The 19,885-nt window shown below is 37.7% G+C and overlaps 1 protein-coding gene across 5 annotated transcripts in view; it reads left to right on the top strand.

Moving 5' to 3' along the window:
• The window catches only part of tmprss2.15.L (transmembrane serine protease 2 gene 15 L homeolog), a 38,640-nt gene extending 19,561 nt beyond the window's left edge, over nucleotides 1–19,079 (top strand). For 3 of the 5 annotated variants that reach the window (XM_041581530.1, XM_041581528.1, XM_041581529.1), the window contains 13 exons: nucleotides 2,265–2,382; nucleotides 2,554–2,640; nucleotides 3,353–3,472; nucleotides 3,876–3,989; nucleotides 4,849–4,978; nucleotides 5,627–5,734; nucleotides 6,509–6,552; nucleotides 8,135–8,309; nucleotides 10,768–10,940; nucleotides 13,254–13,349; nucleotides 14,989–15,131; nucleotides 16,286–16,438; nucleotides 18,676–19,079. In XM_041581530.1, the coding sequence (XP_041437464.1) occupies nucleotides 2,265–2,382; nucleotides 2,554–2,640; nucleotides 3,353–3,472; nucleotides 3,876–3,989; nucleotides 4,849–4,978; nucleotides 5,627–5,734; nucleotides 6,509–6,552; nucleotides 8,135–8,309; nucleotides 10,768–10,940; nucleotides 13,254–13,349; nucleotides 14,989–15,131; nucleotides 16,286–16,438; nucleotides 18,676–18,690 (1,476 nt within the window). In that variant the 3' untranslated portion in view covers nucleotides 18,691–19,079. The remainder of the gene's footprint in view (nucleotides 1–2,264; nucleotides 2,383–2,553; nucleotides 2,641–3,352; nucleotides 3,473–3,875; nucleotides 3,990–4,848; nucleotides 4,979–5,626; nucleotides 5,735–6,508; nucleotides 6,553–8,134; nucleotides 8,310–10,767; nucleotides 10,941–13,253; nucleotides 13,350–14,988; nucleotides 15,132–16,285; nucleotides 16,439–18,675) is intronic. The other 2 variants (XM_041581532.1, XM_041581531.1) reach the window with 1 other exon arrangement.
• The last annotated feature ends 806 nt before the right edge of the window (nucleotides 19,080–19,885 follow it).

Raw genomic sequence — 19,885 nt, 5'->3', positions numbered from 1 at the left:
TCGTTATGAGGGTGATTTGGCCATTTTTGCCTTTCTTAAACACCATTCACTCTCAACACTTTTTTGCCCAATGTTGTCTTTATCTGATATTGCAAGGCCACTTGTCTGAGGAATACAGATGTAGATATACATACACACAGGCACCACTTTACTATTGTCCATCATTGCCCACCAAGAAGACCTTCATGGTCTGTTCCATCTCAAACCCTAAAGTACAATGACCCTGTATATTCACAGTGTCTTTAGCTTCACATGGGCTTGATAAAGGGCTGGTATAGCCCGAAATGTTGCCGTGTTAGTGGCACGAATAAAAGTTTAATCAATGATCGGAGTGCTGCTGCAGTTATTATTTTCATGTGGATTGAACCTGTGCAGAGAGGAGTACAGTGTGCACCCAATGCTTCAAACAGCGGATTAGTGTGAGTGTGGCACTTTACTTTGACTTTTTAGCTTCACGTGGTTCTCTAAAACTCAGATTAGCTAGAGGTACTTAGAGTACAGAAGAGCTCATTTACATTGCTAGGTGCAAAAGAAAGAGTTCAGAATTGCACCGTTAAAAAATGCTTACACGCCTTCATCTATAATACTGCTGTGTGCCCTTTTACTATTGGTGCTTACTTTGGTGCATAAGTTGCAAGTTACTCGGTGGAGAGGGAGCAAGGGAGTTACGTAAATAACAGCTGTACTGACCAGTAGGTAGGTAAATATTTCTTATGTTTGCTGTACCCACTAGCTAGTTAAAGAGCTGTTGACATGTACTATACATACCTATGTCTTGCATAGAGCATATCTTACTCATTTAGGCACTTTTCGCAGAATGTTCTGAATGTCCTAACTTTTCCACCTAATATGGGCCTGCCCAGCGATTGCCAGATACTGGGAACAAGTGATTACGTTTATATACAATGTCATGGGATCCCCGGTCCCTTTGGACCCCAAAGTCTGCCTATTGGCAATTATAGAGGACCTGTACCCCAACACATATCTATGAACAGCAATGGCAGAACTACTCCATTGTTCAAGGAAACTCATAACCAGTAAGTGGCTGTGACCACAGTACCCAACGCTGAATGGCTGGATCACCCTAGTGAACCAAGCAATCCCACATAGGGAAATTACCTATAGAAACAGGGGATGCCCTGATAAATATGATCAGATATGGAACTCTTGGCTAGAGAACCCCCAAACTATAACACGTCAAGGTTAGTGGCCCCCGCACAATAGAACTTACAAAATATGCACCTCTGCATGACCATAGTATCCTGTATCTTTTCTCGAAACTTGCAATATGTATGAGTATATGTAAAGGTGTAAAATTAATATGACAATCTCTGCTCAATGTCACCCATAACTTGTATGAGACTATGTAACCAAAGATATCTTGCTATCTGAAGAACTGTAAACTATATACTTTATATCTGTGCCAAATCAGCAACAAACTTTGTAAAAAAAATAAAAACTTTTGAATCAAAAAAAAATAAAAATAAAAAAGCAGTTAACTATATGCCCATGTCCACAATCTGCACCTTCTTTGCAGGTAGAAATTACACCAGTTTAAGTGATGTTTACTTTTCACCCTGGTGGGATCAATTGTGCTGGGATTCTGAGAAACTTGATGTATTTCATAAATATTCAACTGTTTCCAAGCTTTAAGTCCAGGTCCCTTCTAGTTCTTCTGCTTTCAGAATTCCAATATTTAGGACCAATGATACAAGAAACAAAAAATGTATTAAAATAAAAAATGTAAAGGAATATTTAAATAGAACTGGGGTCTTTTTTACCTGTGGTCTACATTTAATTGTAAAAAGAGTTGGAGAGCAACAAATGCATGAAAAAGTTCCTGGGGATGCCAAATAAGCACAGTCATTTGCTATTTGGTAGCCCCTATGTGGACTGGCAGCCTACAGGAGGCTCTGTTTGGCAGTATACCTGGTTTTTATTCAACCAAATGTTGCTTTCAATCCTGGAGTTCAAAAATATGAACCTCCCTTGAAGCCACTGAGATCAACAACAACTGGGTGAGCAGCAGGTTGCTCCAGAGCCACTGGTTGGGGGTCACTGAAATAGAACACCAAACTGATGTACAAGAACATTATAAATGGCTATGTGTGAATGAAGTGCACTCTATGGGCATTACAAGCAAATTCTAAAATGGCAAATAAATGGGCAGCATTTAAGCACTTTACACCTTACCCTTATTTTTAAGCACAGTAATATCCTATTCTCATTTTCCATTGAGACTTTTTTTTCATCTTCACATCCAGCAGGACTGTAAAAAAAACCCAGAACTGGAGTCAGACCCACAGGACATTCAACAAGTATATACAATAGGGATTATGCCTCCAGATCCAAAGAAACCAAACGAAACATGGTATACAGCAAGTAAGTGTCTTATAGTCTATAAACTTACATAAGGGGAACTAAATAACCAAAGACCTGAGGATAAGACATTAGATCTCTGTAAATAATGTTTTGACTGACACTTACATTAACAGGGATTTCAATATAACTTTTCACTTTCATTTCGCTGAATCTGACTTTTGTCTTTTCAAGGAAGAAAAAAAATGATTTGTATTGCCTCCAGTGTTTGCGTGCTCATAGCGGCGGCCATCATTATCGCTGTGCTGTGTTCGATTTATGGTAAGGACATAAAAAAGGAATAAATCCCTATTGTGGTTTTTTTGATCTCACCTGGTCTGAAAGTGTTTTCAGTGTTTGGAATACTGGAAAACAGTAATATTTTACCAAATGTATCATTGTTAGTGCCGCCAAGTACACCGTGGGAATATTTTAATAAAAACTATATCTATGGTTCAGGTACTATTGCAATACTTAAGAAAAACATCTATATGCACACTCTTTGATAAAAATTACTTTTATTGTATCATATTAAAATATCAAAACAACCCCACATGGAGCCTCCAGTGGGGTTGTTTTGATATTTTAATGATGCAAGAAAAGTAATTTTTTTTATCAAAGAGCATGCATATAGATGTTTTTCTTGAGTATTTGGTCACTAGAGATTTCTAGCATACCATAACTTGATATAAACTATATATAGGTCTGTATCCAAGGCTTTTTGTATGTGTCAGGTACTTTTGGGTTTTAATAAAACGTTTAGGTAAGATACCACTTTGGAAATGTTTTTTTTTTCCATGCTGGTCCTTTATTACCATTGGGCTATAAATCTGGGCTTTTCCATTGGATGGGTTGACTGCTTATTGTAACAAATTTTAGTACCCTTATTATTACCCTTATTATAAGGTGAAACATGTTCTTATAAGTTATAAGATGTCACCTAGTGAGGATTTCAACCTACCCAGTGACTCAAGCTTTGGTGTTCTGTTTATAGCCCCAATAACGAGTACAAACTGTGAAAAGAAATGTGGAACAAATGGAACCTGTGTGCTTTCGTCCCAGTGGTGTGATGGGGAACCTGATTGTCCTAATAAGGAAGATGAGACATCCTGTGGTAAGTAGGGAGCATTGTGTGCCTCTTCAGCCAAATATATCACATAATGAAAGAAAATGTTGCCCCATGTTTGTCAACTTAAGAATTAAGATGGCTCGTTATCAACTTTTAAGTGAACATAAACCAATGTATAACCCAGAAGTACTGTATCTGTAGCCGTTTTTGATAATTAGAGCTGTATTGGGACAACTCCTCTTGGACCCTGCAGAGCAGCAGTTGCAAATAGTAAGATTAAAGGAATAGTCATTGGTAACAAGTTAATATCTGTGTAGCCCAACCTGTTGCTCTTCAGTTGCTGTTAGAGATTCACTCACCATCAGCTGATGACTGCACCATGCACATTCTCTAAGATGCTCATCATAAGGCACCCAACTGAACTATGATTTTGTGTCTCTTCCCACAGGAGAAACAAAAGCTTGTCAGATGCCATGTGGAAGCTCTGGTGCCTGTGTCCTTTATTCTCAGTGGTGTGATGGACTTTCCCAGTGCCCTAGTGGAGAAGATGAAAAAACCTGTGGTGAGTAGTGAGAGAAGAGTCTAGGATGACAGGTGTGCCATTTGCCTTAGAATCTTAAATATGAAAACAAATGGAATGTTGGAGCCAGATTAAAAAAAAATTACAAATCCTTTTTTATCATGTTAGTCAAGCAAAAAGAATTTAATTACACTGTTTACATTATCTGAATCTTGTTTCCATCAGTCTGGGAACTCATAATTATAGCAAGCAGGCAGGAACCATTTTGTGGACACTGTTATTAAGGCAAGCCTTGTATCATCTCAGAATCTTGTTTGTGCACCAGAATGGGGGACCTGATGTCCATCCCCATGTCCTGGTTACACAATTAAAGAGAACTGGGGAAATGTGAGGAAAGCAGTGAAATCTAGCAAGTGCTGAATGGAAAGTGAAAGTAACTGCCTGCCCTGCCTCTATGCTTAAGCTATGAACGCTTTAATAAAAAATAAAAAAAATTTGGATTTCATGTTTAAGAAAAGGACTTATAATATATAGCTTTTTATGTCTGGACAGGTCCACTTTAAGAGCTGAAAGTGTTACAGCTGAAAGGATATTAATGAAAGAATCAACCAAAGGCAGGAGACATGAGAAAGCAGTAGGAGTGAGCCATAATGGAAATTAATACAAAAGCAAAATTCTATGCGTCTACGGGCGACAATATTTTTTTGCTGTGCGACAAATTGTGAGATGAATTTTTGGAGCGTAACAATTTTTTTTCACCCATTAGAGTCTATGGGCATAATTTTTGTGGCAAAACGGTGAAAAAATTTGCTCATCACTAGTTAAAATGAACTCTAGAAGGGAAGATGGTTTTACTGAGGGTTCCATAGATAAAAAGCTAAGTTCTAACTTCCTCTTCTAGTTCGACTTTCTGGACCCAACTTCCAACTAGAGGCCTATTCTCCTACAAAAGCAACATGGCTGCCGGTGTGCTATGACAGTTGGAGTGACAACAGTGGAAAGATTGCCTGCCAGAACATTGGATATAGCATGTCAGTAGTCCTAATATTAATCTATATACAACATAAATAACTATATATATATATATATATATATATATATATATATATATATATATATATATATATACTGTATATATATATATAAACAGTAGTTAATATTCATATACTCTTTCCCAGGTTTTTTAGTGGCAACAAGGATAAGAATGGGATATCATTATATGGAACATAAGTGCTTACATACTATGGAAAATATTATTACAATTTGTCTCTAGTTACAGGCCCATTTAACAAAGATTATTAAAGACTGATTGATTCTGATCAATCTATAAAGATTTTGGATCCATCAAACTAATTAACAAATCGTATTGAATTCGATGGAATCTAAACAGATGGTCCTGAATTGATCTAATTACAATCTACTGCTGTTCAAATTTGATTAATATTATTATTAATATAATTATTGATCAAATGAAAAGGTAAAACAGTTAAAAACTATTGCCCAAAGTTTATAAAGGCATTCATAAATATCAAATTTTGGTTGATTATCTTTGATAAAAGTATCCTTAAGTTCTGCCCAGACAGTATTATTTATAATGAATTGTTGCCCAGTCCGTGGGCACAACCAACAAAGGAGAAACAAACTTAACTTATTCTTTACTTTTTGTTTTTCCCCCTCAGGAGCACCTATGTGGGGAGCAGTCAGTTGTTGGCCTCCTCAAGAAATGGTTATGTCAAGCTCAAATCCAGCACCGTGACTGGCAAGTTGTACCAAAATCTTTATTACAGGTATTGCTTTCCTCTTTATTGCAAGTGATAAATGTTGACATGACAAATTTATTCTGCTTTAGCTAAAGCTTATTTTAGTACAGTGAATTTTATCAATCAATTGACTCTTTTAAGTCATAAGCCAGAGGTAACATAGTAACATAGTAACATAGTAAGTAAGGTTGAAAAAAGACACATGTCCATCGAGTTCAACCTTTTTTTTTTTTTTTTTTGTTTATTAACTACCTATCTGCCAGTTGATCCAGAGGAAGGCAAAAAACCCATCTGTTTTCAAACACTTTAGGTTTAAGCCCCACTTTGTGGTCCAGTATTTGGTCAGGCTTATATCAAGGAATTAATGAAAACAGGAAGCAAATGAGTGTTTAACACAAGGTCTCACCCAACAAAAGTCCAGTTTGAGCTTCTACAATTCTCGAAATATAGTGTTGTTGCAGATCTACATAAGTTGTGGCAAAGGCAGCGCCCGTTGTCATTTCATAAATTTAGCTGTACAATAACCCTTCAAAACCAATATAAAATAAAACAAATTCCTTTCATAAAAAAATATTTCTATGACCACATAGAATTTGTTTCCCACAAATTAATAAATGATAAAACAATAGCAAAATAATTATAGATTTGTCTATAACATTATTATTTGATTAATGCAAAATGGGAATCAAATTAATTCAGAGTGCGCTTTAATACTTATAATCTCTTGCAATAAAAATGTTATGATGTACAAAAGAACATATATTTTAACACATTCTAAATAATCACATTTATTGATTTCAGTACTACCTGTACCACAGGGAAAATGGTTTCATTGCGCTGTATAAGTAAGTAATTAAAAGTTAACTATGTTTTTGTTTTTTTAATTTAAGAGGTGTAAATTTGAATCTCTCAAAGTTTGCCCCTAGTCCAGACTAGTAACTAGTAAAACTAGTAAAAGCTAACTCCTCGTTGGTTATTATGGACAAATAGTGATGGGCGAATTTGCGCCGTTTCAATTCACCGCAAAATTTGCGAATTTCCCACGAAATTCGCAAAACGGTGAAGAATTTGCGAAATGGCGCTGGCGCCTGTTTTGGCGGAATTTTTTTTGACACTGACGAATTTTTTCGTTCTAATTTTCGGGGGTGTTTTGCGAATTTATTCACTGGCAGCGAATCGCACAAATTTGCCGCGAATTTGCGCCTGGCGAATAAATTCGCCCATCACTATGGACAAACTTTATTCCATTAGCTTTTATGTGAGTGTGGAATCTTCAAACTTTTTTGCTCTCAGTTTTCCTGCTATTTGTGTGAGGCTCTATCTAGATCTTTTAGTTCTAGTTTGTCTCCAGTGTGCAAAAATCCCATTATCAATAGTGTGTCCATAGAAGGGCAAATAATATAAAGAATAAAGAAGATCTAAATTTTTAAAAAAAGGTCTGCTACAGTTGGGAGTTTGTGGTTGCCAAATTGTTAGGCACCCCCAGGGATTATAATAACTAGCCTGAGACCTCGGGCCAGTTCTCTTCTTGGCTCAAAACTGCACCTGCCCAAGGTAGAAATGTTGGAGTTTCCTCTCTATGGATTTCTCTAAAGCAGTGGTCCCCAACCCTCTAGACCAGTGGTCCCCAACATGTTGCTCACCAAACCCTTGGATGTTGCTCCAAGTTGCCTCAAAGCAGGTGCTTATTTTTACATTCCTGGATTAGGGGAAAGTTCTGGTTGCTTATACCCAAATGTACTGCCAAAGATAGCCTTCTGTAGGCTACAACTCCACATAGTCAAATACCACCAATAGTCAAATATCACAGCCCATAATTGACAACCCCAAAAACTTTTGCTTGTGTTGTTCTCCAAATTTTATTTACATGTGCATGTGGCTCACTGGTAAAAAAAAAAAAAAAGATTGGAGATCCCTGCTCTAGAGAAACTGAGAACGTTGGTGCATAGTTTCAAGAAAAAGATGGAAGTTTTTTTTGGCAAGTTTGAAAATATGAAGCTCCTGGTATATATATTCAAAGTAAGGTTGACCCAAGGATTGATCTGATTGATTTTTGAAGACAGAAATGTACTTTTTCCTCCTTCTGAAGGAAACTGTAGACAATTTAAAGGGATACTCCCGTGAAAGAACTTGCATTGTGCCGTGCTGGCTGTTACTGAAATCTCAGGACATTGCATAATGAACTGAGACGGCTTCCTACACACCATAACTAAATTTCAAAAGAAAAAAAATAATGATTTTGAAATTAAAAATTGGGGGCGACACAATCATTTTTAATGACTTTCAAACTATACGTAAATATCTGGTTGCAACCAGAGCAAACGATGAAATTGTTTCCTACAAGAAGAGGGTTCCACAATGATGTTGTATATCAGATACTGTTTCAAATCACTGCCCGGTCTAACAGTTTATCTCCTGTCACTGCAGATTGCGGTTTATCTACAAAGGTGGATAGCAGAATAGTAGGAGGCACATTTGCTTCAGCAGGAGATTGGCCGTGGCAAATAAGTCTTCTGAAGAAAGTCGGTACCAGCACTTATTTATGTGGTGGATCCATCATCACACCATACTGGGTAGTGACTGCTGCTCACTGCGTATATGGGTATGTTTTTGTAAATGCCAGTTTTGCTGCATTCACTAGAGTGTGGGACTATTGCAAAAATTTTTTTTTCTGTTGGTAACTTTAAAATGGTCAGAACAGAAGACTGGAAAATTTCCAAGGCAAGTCTAGTCTAAGTCTAAGGGGGCTATTTATTAAAGTCCATATGCAAAAAAATTGTAATTTTTTTTTTTTTTACTATAAAATCTAAATTTTTAGTGGAAAAAAAACTCGAACTTTTCTAGATTTATTATACCCCGAAGATGGAAAACATCTGAATCCAAAAATCCAACATCTCAGACCTGTTGAGGTTGTAAATAAGTCAATGGGAGAGGTCCCTATCCTATTTGGAAGTCCAACCATTTCAGGCAAAAATCAAAAAAATTCTGCCTTTTTGAGAAAAAGTCCAAAAAAAATTGTATGATTCAGATCCCATTAGACTGTGCTTTTTAAATAATAAATAAGGTCAAATCGTGGATTCTAGTTTGCTCTGACTTTTTTTTAATAAAACTATCAGAAAAATTCAGATTTTGATAAATAACCCCCTTACTATTAATCAGTCAGAATATTAGAATTCACAAGAATAAACAAGATATTGAACCATACTCTTCTTTATTAATACCACTTCAGGATAACCCACAAGGAACACAAAGAATATATTATTTATTTACTCTTCCTTAAGAGTAAAATACTTTATAGTAAAAGTCAAAGTAATAACAAAACCTGAATTAATATCTACTTATGGCATGCATCCAAGGGTCCACTGGAAATACAAACAAATTTCACACTACATTTGTTCACTGCAAGTGAGAAAGTAAAAATTCACTCACTTAGTGGGACATTCACTAAGATTCGTAGTTGCGCCAGGCGTAACTTTGCCGCACTTTGCCAGGCGTAGTTTCGCCAGCGCTTCACAAATTCACTAAAATCCGAAGTTGTGCTCAGGGGTAGCGTAAGGTTGCGAAGTTGCGGTAGCTTTGATTCGCTAAGCGAAGCAAAGTTACGCTAGCGATGGTTAATTTGCATACGGCGCCAAATTCAAATTTCAACGGAGGAATACGTACAATCACTACAAATGCCTGGGAAACCTTCAAAACATCAAATAAAATTTTTATTTTGCCCTACACATGTGCCCACTGTATAGTTAAGTTGCCATGAGTTAGGAAATGTAGGGGGGAAGGAGGGGAGCCCCAAAAAATGTTTCGATCTTTTTCAGCCTATCACCCATAATATAGAAAAAATGGCAGCATTTTTTGGGACTTAGAAAAATTTTTGACTTTGTTTGAAGCGATCCCTATCTACTCTATTGCGCTTCGCCTGGTCTGAGGTGGCGAAGGAAGTCTAGCGTAAAAGGTAGCGTTCAGAACAATGCGCGCGTAGTTACGTCCGTGGCGCAAATTCGCCAGGCGTAAGGGTGCGAAGTTACACTAGAGAAGTTACGCCAGCGTCCATTAGTGAATTTGCGAAGTAACGAAAATGTCCAATGCTAGCGAATTGACGCTAGCGTTAGGCGCTTCGGCGCATAGTGAATTTGCCCCTTAGTTTGAATCACTGTTAGACAGAGGAGGGAGAATACAACACAGTATTTCTTTCTGCTCTAAAAATCTAATAGAATGAGTTGGTGCCAAGTTATGTCACTAAATGACATGTTAGTCTGGTAACTAGGGTCATTAATATCTAACAATAGAAATGTTGCCTTTTTCTTATATCATTGTAGTGTCTGAATTTCGTTATGAAATATAAAAAAGGATAATTCATCAAGAACTGAGAATTGCGTTCAATTTAAATTTGTTGAACTGCTTGAAAAAAATCAGAAACTTTTCAAATTGATCTTTGAATACCATGCTGATGAGAACTGTAATAATATTTTATTCCATTTGATAAATTAGTGACACCATACAACAGATTTGTCTGGGAAAAAAAAAAGATTTGCCAGGAAAAATGAAAAAAAACAATAGATTTTCTTTTAGCCAATTGCAACTTTTCTTATACATTAAAAATGATTGATACAGCGGGAAGAACATTTATTTATGAAATAAAGGGTAAACGAAATAATAGATGCAGTTTGCAACAGGTTTTAGTAACCCATTGAACCAACCAGATTCTTACCAACTAATGTCTGATTAGTTGGTAAGGGTTATGAGATCTGGCGTGGCACTTTTATTACATTATTTCTATTTCTTTTTAAATGTTTTGTTTTTTTGTTTCACTTTGGACTAAAAAATGTTATTTAAAAAAAATTGACTAATTGCAAAGCTGCTTAAGTTCGTTCTACAATATACTGGATGTAAATATTTTTCTAGTTTCTGAACATTCAAGAGCAGAATATATGCGTAAGCAACAAAATCATCAGGATTTCAAAGTCAGAATGTCTTGCATTTTTCAATGGTTCTCTTTTGTGAATATCTTCTAGTAGACTATATGTGACAGATCATCAGAATTTCTTAATTTTTTTTTATAGATATACTTCTTCTCCATCCATATTTAAAGTATTTGCTGGAACGATCACCCTTTCCAGCTATTCTTCTGTTGGCTATTTGGTGGACAGAGTGCTAATGCATCCCAGCTACGTAACAAACACATACAACTACGATGTTGCTCTGCTTAAGCTTAAAACAGCTCTTGTATTTACTAGTACGTATTGGTCATATATTGTATTCTCATTTTAACAGTTCTGATATAATCTGTAAAATACAAGACTAGCAATTTTATGTATCAAGTTTAATCCTATATTTATTTTACATGTAAGCTTCCATGTTGTGACTAGAGAACTATTGGTACTGGTACAAACTGCTTTGAGACTAGGCTTTTCTCCTGGAAACCTAATCACCATGGGGCAAATTCACTAAGATTCGTAGTTGCGCCAGGCGCAACTTCGCCACACTTCGCCACACTTCGCCAGGCGTAGTTTCGCCAGCGCTCTGCAAATTCACTAAAACCCGAAGTTGCGCACAGGGGTAGCGTAAGCTTGCGAAGTTGCGCTAGCGTTGATTCGCTAAGTGAACCGAAGTTACGCTAGTGAAGGTTAATTTGCATACGCGCCAAATTCAAATTTCAATGGAGGAATATGTATCAGCACTACAAATGCCTAGAAAACCTTCAAAACATCAAATAAAAATTTTATTTTATTCTACACATGTGCCCACTGTATAGATAAGTTGCCATGAGTCAGGAAATGTAGGGGGGAAGGAGGGGAGCCCCAAAAATTTTTTCGATCTTTTTCAGCCTATCACCCATAATGTAGAAAACACGCCAGCGTTTTTTGGGACTTAGAAAAATTTTTGACTTTTTTTGAAGCAATCCCTATCTACTCTATTGCACTTCGCCTGGTCTGAGGTGGCGAAGGAAGTCTAGTGTAAAAGGTAGCGTTCAGTACACTGCGCGCGTTAGTGAATTTGCGTAGTTACGTCCGTAGCGAAAATTCGCCAGGCATAAGGGTGCGAAGTAACACTAGCGAATCTACGCCAGCGTTCGTTAGTGAATTTGCGCAGTAACGAAAATGCCAAACGCTAGCGAATTAACGCTAGCGTTCGGCGCTTCGGCGCTTAGTGAATTTGCCCCCATGCCTTTACCTTTAGCCGGAGTCAAATAATTTTTTTAAAATTCCATATGGCCCCAGTACTGCTACTGCTAGGTGGTTACACCACTGGTGTTAACTGTGGAGGGCTCAATTAAATCATTATACTCTGATGGCCTCCAGTAGGCCTTTTACAGTACGGCTAGATCCACAATTCCACAGTGGTATGGCTTCAATTGGACCTTGAGAGCTTCACTAAAGAATAATCACTCAGAGCAGTAATATGCCTAAAACACAAACTAATTATACTGACTTTTTGGGAAGGGAAAAGTTGCACCATTTCGGTATAATCATTTGCTCATTTGCAAAGCTCTTAAAGGACCAGTAACATAAACATTTTTTTTTTAATTAAATTAAATTAAAATTGTTTGTACTTAACAAAAATAAAACACCAAGACACTTTCTACTTTAAATTCGCAAAGTCTTTATTAAGAAATAACTTACCGAGTCTCCGCTTGCGCTCCTCTTCAGAAACGGCGACAGGGTGACGATCCATCGCGTGACGCTCAATTTCTCCTCCGTGGCTATCTCCTATAGAAGGCAGGGGGGAGAAATCGAGTGCTGTACGATGGATCATTGCCCTGTCGCCGTTTGAGAAGCGGAGCACACACGGAGAATCGGTAAGTTATTTCTTAATAAAGACTTTGCAAACTTTGAATGTGATTTTGCGAATTTTAAATGTGTCTTGGTCTTTTTTCTTTGTTATTTAGAAACAAGTTTTTTAAAAATTTTTTATGTTACTGGTCTTAAATACTCATCAACTATTCAGTAATACAATTTCAAGCAACAATTCAATCCCACGTACATTTCCTTGGTTAAACTTTACATTGCCGTGAACTTAGGGATGCACCGAATTCAGGATTCGGTTCTGGATTTGGCCAGGATTCAGCCTTTTTCCGCAGGATTTGATTTGGCCGAATCCTTCTGCCCGGCAGAACCAAATTCTAATTTGCATATGCAAATTGGGGGCAGGGAGGGAAATTGCATAACTTTTTGTCACAAAACAAGGAAGTAACATATGCAAATTGGGATTCGGTTCTGTATTTGGCTGAATCTTTTGCAAAGGATTCGGGGGTTTGGCTGAATCCAAAATAGTGGATTTGGTGCATCCCGACTTGAAATGGGGTCCAGCCTTATTACTAGCAGCTGATTAAGGGCACTTAATTATAGGCTAAAGCAATTTTTGGTTTTCGATCCATAAGTTAAGAATCATTTTGAAAAAATTCTAGACCTCTTTCATAAGGTTCAGTTGATACAGTATGCAGAGTTTCTTCCAAAATTCACTGGGAAGAAAAAATACTGTAAAGAGGGTATTTAAATTTTAATTTATCCTTCCATCCTCTCCTAAACTGTGTTGTTTTGGTCTTCAGATAATCTCAGACCCGTATGTTTACCTAATGTTAGGATGCCCTGGGCAGCTGGACAACCATGTTGGATATCTGGATGGGGAACAACATCAGAAGGAGGTAACAAAATAACATAGTTTGGTTGAAACTATCCAATTTGAATCCTCTGCAGTTTGCCTCAGAGGGGTAAATTCCTTCCTGACTCCAAAATGGCAATCGGACCAGTCCCTGGATCAACTTGTTCTAGGAGCTATCTTTCATAACCCTGTATTCCCTCACTTGCTAAACACCATCCAACCCCTTCTTATACCTATCTAATGTATCAGCCAGTACAACTGATTCAGGGAGACAATTCCACATCTTCACAGCTCTCACTGTAACAAACCCCTTCTGAATAGTTAGACAGAACCTCTTTTCTTCTAATCGGAATGGGTGCTCTCTTGTCAGCTGGAAGGATCTACTTGTAAATAAAGGATTAGGGAGCTTATTGTATGATCCCCTTGTATATTTACGTATACATAGTCATCACATCACCCCTTAAAAAAGTGGACCTGTCACCTACACATAAAAAACTGCATAATGAAAGTCCTTTCCAAATTAAATATGGAACCCCAAAAATCTTTTTCATTAAAACATCCATACCTGTTATAAAGGGGTTTAAATATCTAAACTGTCAATCAAATATTACCTGCCCCGCCTCTATGCCCGTGGCATAGAGGAGGGGCAGGCAATTACTTTCACTTTCCATTCAGCACTTCCTATATGTCACTGCTCACATTCCCCCTTCCTTTCTCAGGCTCTATAATTGTGTAGGGCACTGCACATGGACATTAGGTCCCTCATTCTGGTTCAGACACAAGATTTTGGGGTGATACACAATTTCCCTTAATAACCGTGTCCACAAAATGGCAGCTGCCTGCTTGCTGTGATTATATAATTCCAACACAGAAGGAAACAAAATTTAAATAATAAATACAGTGTAAGTAAAGTTTATTTTGCTCAACTAACATGATAGAAAAGAATTTGAAATTATTTCTTAGGGTGACAGGTCCCCTTTAAGCGCCTCTTCTCCAGTGTGAACAACCCCAACTTGGCCAGTCTTTCCTCATAGCTGAGATTTTCCATATCTTGAAGCTGCTGACTGGCATTGCTTGCTACAGCCAAGTTTATTATCTACCAGGACTCCAAGGTCCTTTCCCATTATGGATTTGCCTAGTTCATATTATTATAACATATCCATATTTTTACATCCCAGGTGCATGCCTTTACATTTATCAACATTGAATCTCATTTTCCACTTAGCTGCCCAGATTGCCAGTTTGTCAAGATCCTGTTGCAAGGATGCTGCATCCTGAATGCAATTAATATGGCTGTATAGTTTTGTGTCATCTACAAACAGATAACACAATGATTTAGTTCTTATATGCTCCATTTCTAGCTAAGGGTTAGAGTGATAATTGTGTTATAAGCATATATGTTGCCTAGAGTGCCCCTGGAACCCTACATCTTGAGTCCTTACATTTATTATGGCATCTCTGCATATTAAGAATGACCTATTTGCCGTTGTAGACATGGTATCCTATGAATTAGCACATAAAACATGTAAAGAGGAGCTTATTGGTGGGGCTGGTGTAACTCATAACTCATATAACAGTGATATGACTTGATCAAAACCAGTGGTTTATTTCCCCATAGTTCAATTTAAAGGTACTAAAAGTTTACTGAGGTACTAATTCTAAGTTCTGCCTTTGTATCACAGGTAGTATTTCCACTACTCTAAAGGCAGCTTCAGTGCCAATTATCTCCTCCACTACATGCAACCAAGCCTCGGTGTATGGTGGAGCCATCAGTTCTACTATGATATGTGCTGGTTATCTCAACGGAGGAACAGACACTTGCCAGGTAAGGCCAAGAATGATTAATTTAGGTCTTTTGTTCAGAAATATAAAACCAATAGCAGTGGCGTAACTAGTTGTTGCTGGGCCCCACAGCAAATTAATTTTAGGGCCCCCAACATATCCAGTGTTTGTCCTGTTTTACCAATATATGTTCAAATTGCTCATCAATGAGAGCCTCATGGGGCCCCCTGTACCTCCTGGGCCCCCCTGCGGCCGCAGGGTCTGCTTCCTCTGTAGTTACGCCCCTGACCAATAGTTAAAAAAAAGGAGACTATAGTATTCTTGTTATTGTACAAAAAAGTCACTTCCCGGAGAGAAGGAGGTATCAATTACTCATTTTAGATTAACTTTATATAGAAAAAATATTAAAACCCCCTCTCTTCACCACTTAACCAATTAATAATCTATAGCAACTGACAAAGTGCTATGTGCAATTATTAAAAATTGATTAAAGTAATCTGTGATCACAGGTGTAATTCATTAGTCATTAATAATTATCATAAAAATACTTGCAAAATTAATTGGCATTAGCACTTTATTTGAATTGATTGTAACAGTGTATAAATCAAGGTCTAGATCATTGTATTTATTATCAATGAACTAAAATTCAATTTTGCGAATTAATTGGCACATAGCACTTTTAAGCTCAACGCTTATTTAATTCCGCACAAGCACTCTAATCAATTAATTTCGCAAGTATTTTTATGATAATAATTAATGACTAATGAATTACACCTGTGATCATAGATTACTTTAATCAATTTTTAATAATTGCACATAATACTTTGTCAGTTGCTATAGATTATTCATTGGTTAAGTGGTGAAGAGAGGGGGTTTTACTATATTTTCTATATAAACAGAAATATAAAACCATAAATATTATTTTTTATGTTTCGATGACTTGCCCTTCAATATTAATATTAGTATTATAGTCCCTCTGCTTTCCATCTGTGCACAACTGATTATAGAAAGGGGGGTTCAAAATGCAGAATGCATCATTCTATAATGCCACTTTATAATGGAAAAAAGTGATCCCAGAGATCACAAACAGAATATCATGGTGAATATCATGGGGATGTGTATATATTTTTCCTTTAATTACTGTATAAAGAAACTATTTGTACGGAAATATGATTGCTGTCTATCTGTTGTTTTCAGGGTGACAGTGGTGGACCTCTGGTTACCAAAACCAACTCCTTGTGGTGGCTTGTTGGTGACACAAGCTGGGGATACGGATGTGCCAGGGCCACTAAACCTGGTGTATATGGGAACGTTACTGTCTTTTTGGAATGGATATACTCACAGATGCAGGTAACAACCTTACAGCTTGGGATATAAGATTAAATTAAATGTTCTAATTGACTGTATGGCATTACTAGTAGAATAACGTGTTCTACAGGTTAAGGCATAGATTGTATACTGTTAGATATGACAACCATTTATATAGATGTGTGTGCTTCAACCACCGCACAAGAGCCCCTTTCGGTCAGAGTGCAGAGCAGTCCACAGACCCTTGCCAGTGGCCAAATATACAGCAGAAAAGAAAACTGCAGCACCTCTTAGTTGCAAAATGTGAAAATCTGTGTCTATTGGTCACCAACAGGCAACATTTCGGGCCTAGTCTTGCCCTTTCTCAAGATATGACAACCATTAACCTAAAACATTATTCTCGTAGGTTTCAATGTGCAATGATTAGCCCTACATCCTCACTGGTTTGCAGAGGGTCAAAAGCTAATCCCTGCAGTAGTGATGTCACATAACATGTGTTGATATCGTCCATGGACCATGTGTAGACCATGAGCAGAGTTCAAGGTGCCCACCTACATGCACAAGACTCCATTGTCACACTGAGTAGGGATGGGTGAATTTTTTCGCCTTGTTTCGCCAAAACAATGACGCCCATAGACATGTATGGCATTGTGAGTTAAAATAAAAAGACGCACGTCAAAAAAATTTCACCGTGCGACCACATTCTTTTGATGCCCATAGACTTTAATGGGCGTTGGCGGCGAATTTTTTGCAAAACGAAAAGGGTCAAATTCGCCCATCCCTAACACTGAGCACAAAAGACATTGCTTAACCAGAATTACAGATGCAAGGGTCAGATTCTCATGCCTGTAGTCACATGACACAGCAGGCTACTAAGAAAGACATGATTAGTGATGGGTGAATTTGCACCGTTTCGCTGAAAAATTTGCGAATTTCCAGTGAAATTCGCAAAACGGCGAAAAATTTGCGAATTTATTTGCGCTTGGCGAATAAATTCGCCCATCTCTAGACATGATTATAACTTTCAGAAATGCCATTACAATTATAAATTAAGTGCAAATTTATGGCCATAAATGTGGGTTCTGAACATTCTCTGGCAGGTATACAAACTAAGTTTTTTGTGTGGTCGCAAAATGCTAACGGAACCCTTGACTAATCTGGTTATAAAAGTGTAGTTTGAATTGATTTATCAACGTTCAAATTCAAATTTTTACAATTTGAGGGGGGTTTGCACTTAAACTCATAAATTCAAGTTTGAGTTTTCAAAACTTGAATTTTCGCTGCCAAATTCATGTAGAAGTTTATGGGTGCTGTCCTAGGCAAAATTTGAAGGATTAAATCAATTCAAGTTTTGTGAGAGTTGGTAGACCCATTGAAAATTGATGCGTAGAATAGCAATTTGCTGCATCCAAGGGTTTTTTTCATATTTTTATTTGATTGAGTTTGATCGAGGTAGTAAATAATACATATAGTGCAAAGACACAAATTTATGTCTGTTTTTAAGATTTGCACTACTGGTCATCTTCATAATTGAGAATACTGGGACTTTACCTTCTGCTCTGCTTTGCACCCAGTGAATAGCTCTCTGATGGAGGCCTTTAGATAAATAATCCATTATTCTTGTAGATTTCAATGTGCAACCTACGCACTGGGATTCTGCCATGATTTTTATGATGTCATTTTTATTTCTAAATTACACTTACACTGCAAATAATTCACTCTATAATATATAATTTAATTCCTGAACCAGCAAGTGTATTTTTTAGTTGTAATATTGGTGTGTAGGTGCATCTCAGGTCATTTTACCTGGTAATGTGTTTTCAGAAAGAGCCAGCACTTTAGGATGGAACTGCTTTCTGGCAGGCTGTTGTTTCTCCTACTCAATGTAACTGAATATATCTCAGTGGGACTTGGATTTTACCATTGAGTGTTGTTCTACCAGGCAGCTGTTATCTTGTGTTAGGGAGCTGCTATCGGGTTACCTTCCCATTGTTCTGTTGTTAGGCTGCTGGGGGGGAGGGGGGTGATATCACTCCAACTTGCAGTACAGCAGTAAAGAGTGACTGAAGTTTATCAAAGCACAAGTCACATAACTGGGGGCAGCTGGGAAACTGACAATATGTCTAGCCCCATGTCAGATTTCAAAAAATCTGTTTGCTCTTTTGAGAAATGCTTTCCAGTTCAGAATTCTGCTGGAGCAGCGCTATTAACTGATATGTTTTGAAAAAAAATGTTCCCATGACAGTATCCCTTTAACTAAAAAGCACATTCTTTTGCAGACATACGGTGGCTGAATGGAACATCACAGATGAGAGCAAGAGAACATGAACAAGAGCAAGAGACCGTGCTTTTTAATTGAGTCAAATACAGTAATGACTGTAATATAAGAAGTAATTTAAGAGGAACACATACCTTATTTGTACATAGAAATTTACCTTTCCTTCAGGGTGCGGTGGTGTAACAGACATTGGGGACCAATTATAAAGTAGAACTATCAAGGCAATATATATATGACTATGTACACATGTAATAGAGGCTGTTTACTGAGTCTTCTGTAATTGGTTTACAGCCTTAAATCTGATACACTAGGTTCTATGAAACACAACCATTAAGGTCCCCATACATGGATAGATCCGCTCGTTTGGCGATGTCGCCAAATGAGCGGATCTCCCTCCGATATGCCCACCTTGAGGTGGGCAATATCGGGCAGATCTGATCGTGGGCCCTAGGGCCCAACGATCGGATCCTAGCATTCGGCATACGGGCGGTCGGATCGCGGGACCGCATCAATGAACAGATGCGGCCGCGATCCGACGGGATTTTTAAACCCATCCGATCGAGATCTGGCCGACTTTCGGCCAGATCTCGATTGGGGAAGCCCGTCGGGGGCCCCCATACATGGGCCAATAAGCTGCCGACACAGTCTGTCGGCAGCTTTTATCGGCCCGTGTATGGCCACCTTTACACTCCATGGAAGCAGTTTAGTAGGCAATGTTTGTTTGTGTAGGCAGTGTTTGAGAAGTGAACAGTTCTTCCTTAGTCTAGCACTTCAAATCCCATGTCCAGCATGGATATACATCATATAACTAAAACTAAAAAAGAAAAAACAAATCTCCTTCGAAGCTTGATCAAAGTCAGAGGCTTACCCAGCCATCTGCTCCCGTGCCTTGGAAGCTCAATTCATTATTTATTTCACTTATAAAAGGAGGATTTAAATAACATATTTGCAGTTTCTGTGCACTTTTACATGGTGCATAATGGTGCATACTTAGGGGCACATTTACTTAGCTCGAGTGAAGTATTAGAATGAAAAATACTTAAAAGTTTTTTTGGCTACTTCAACCATCGAATTGGCTACATCGACCTTCGACTACGACTTCGACTGGAACAATTCGAACTAAAAATCGTTCGACTATTCGACCATTTGATAGTCAAAGTACTGTCTCTTTAAAAAAAACTTCGACTACCTACTTCGCCACGTAAAACCTA

Source organism: Xenopus laevis, chromosome 2L (genome assembly GCF_017654675.1).
Source record: "Xenopus laevis strain J_2021 chromosome 2L, Xenopus_laevis_v10.1, whole genome shotgun sequence".
Taxonomy (NCBI): Eukaryota; Metazoa; Chordata; class Amphibia; order Anura; family Pipidae; genus Xenopus; species Xenopus laevis.
Note: the sequence above shows the minus strand (reverse complement) of the source record. Positions and strands in the feature narration are given on the sequence as shown.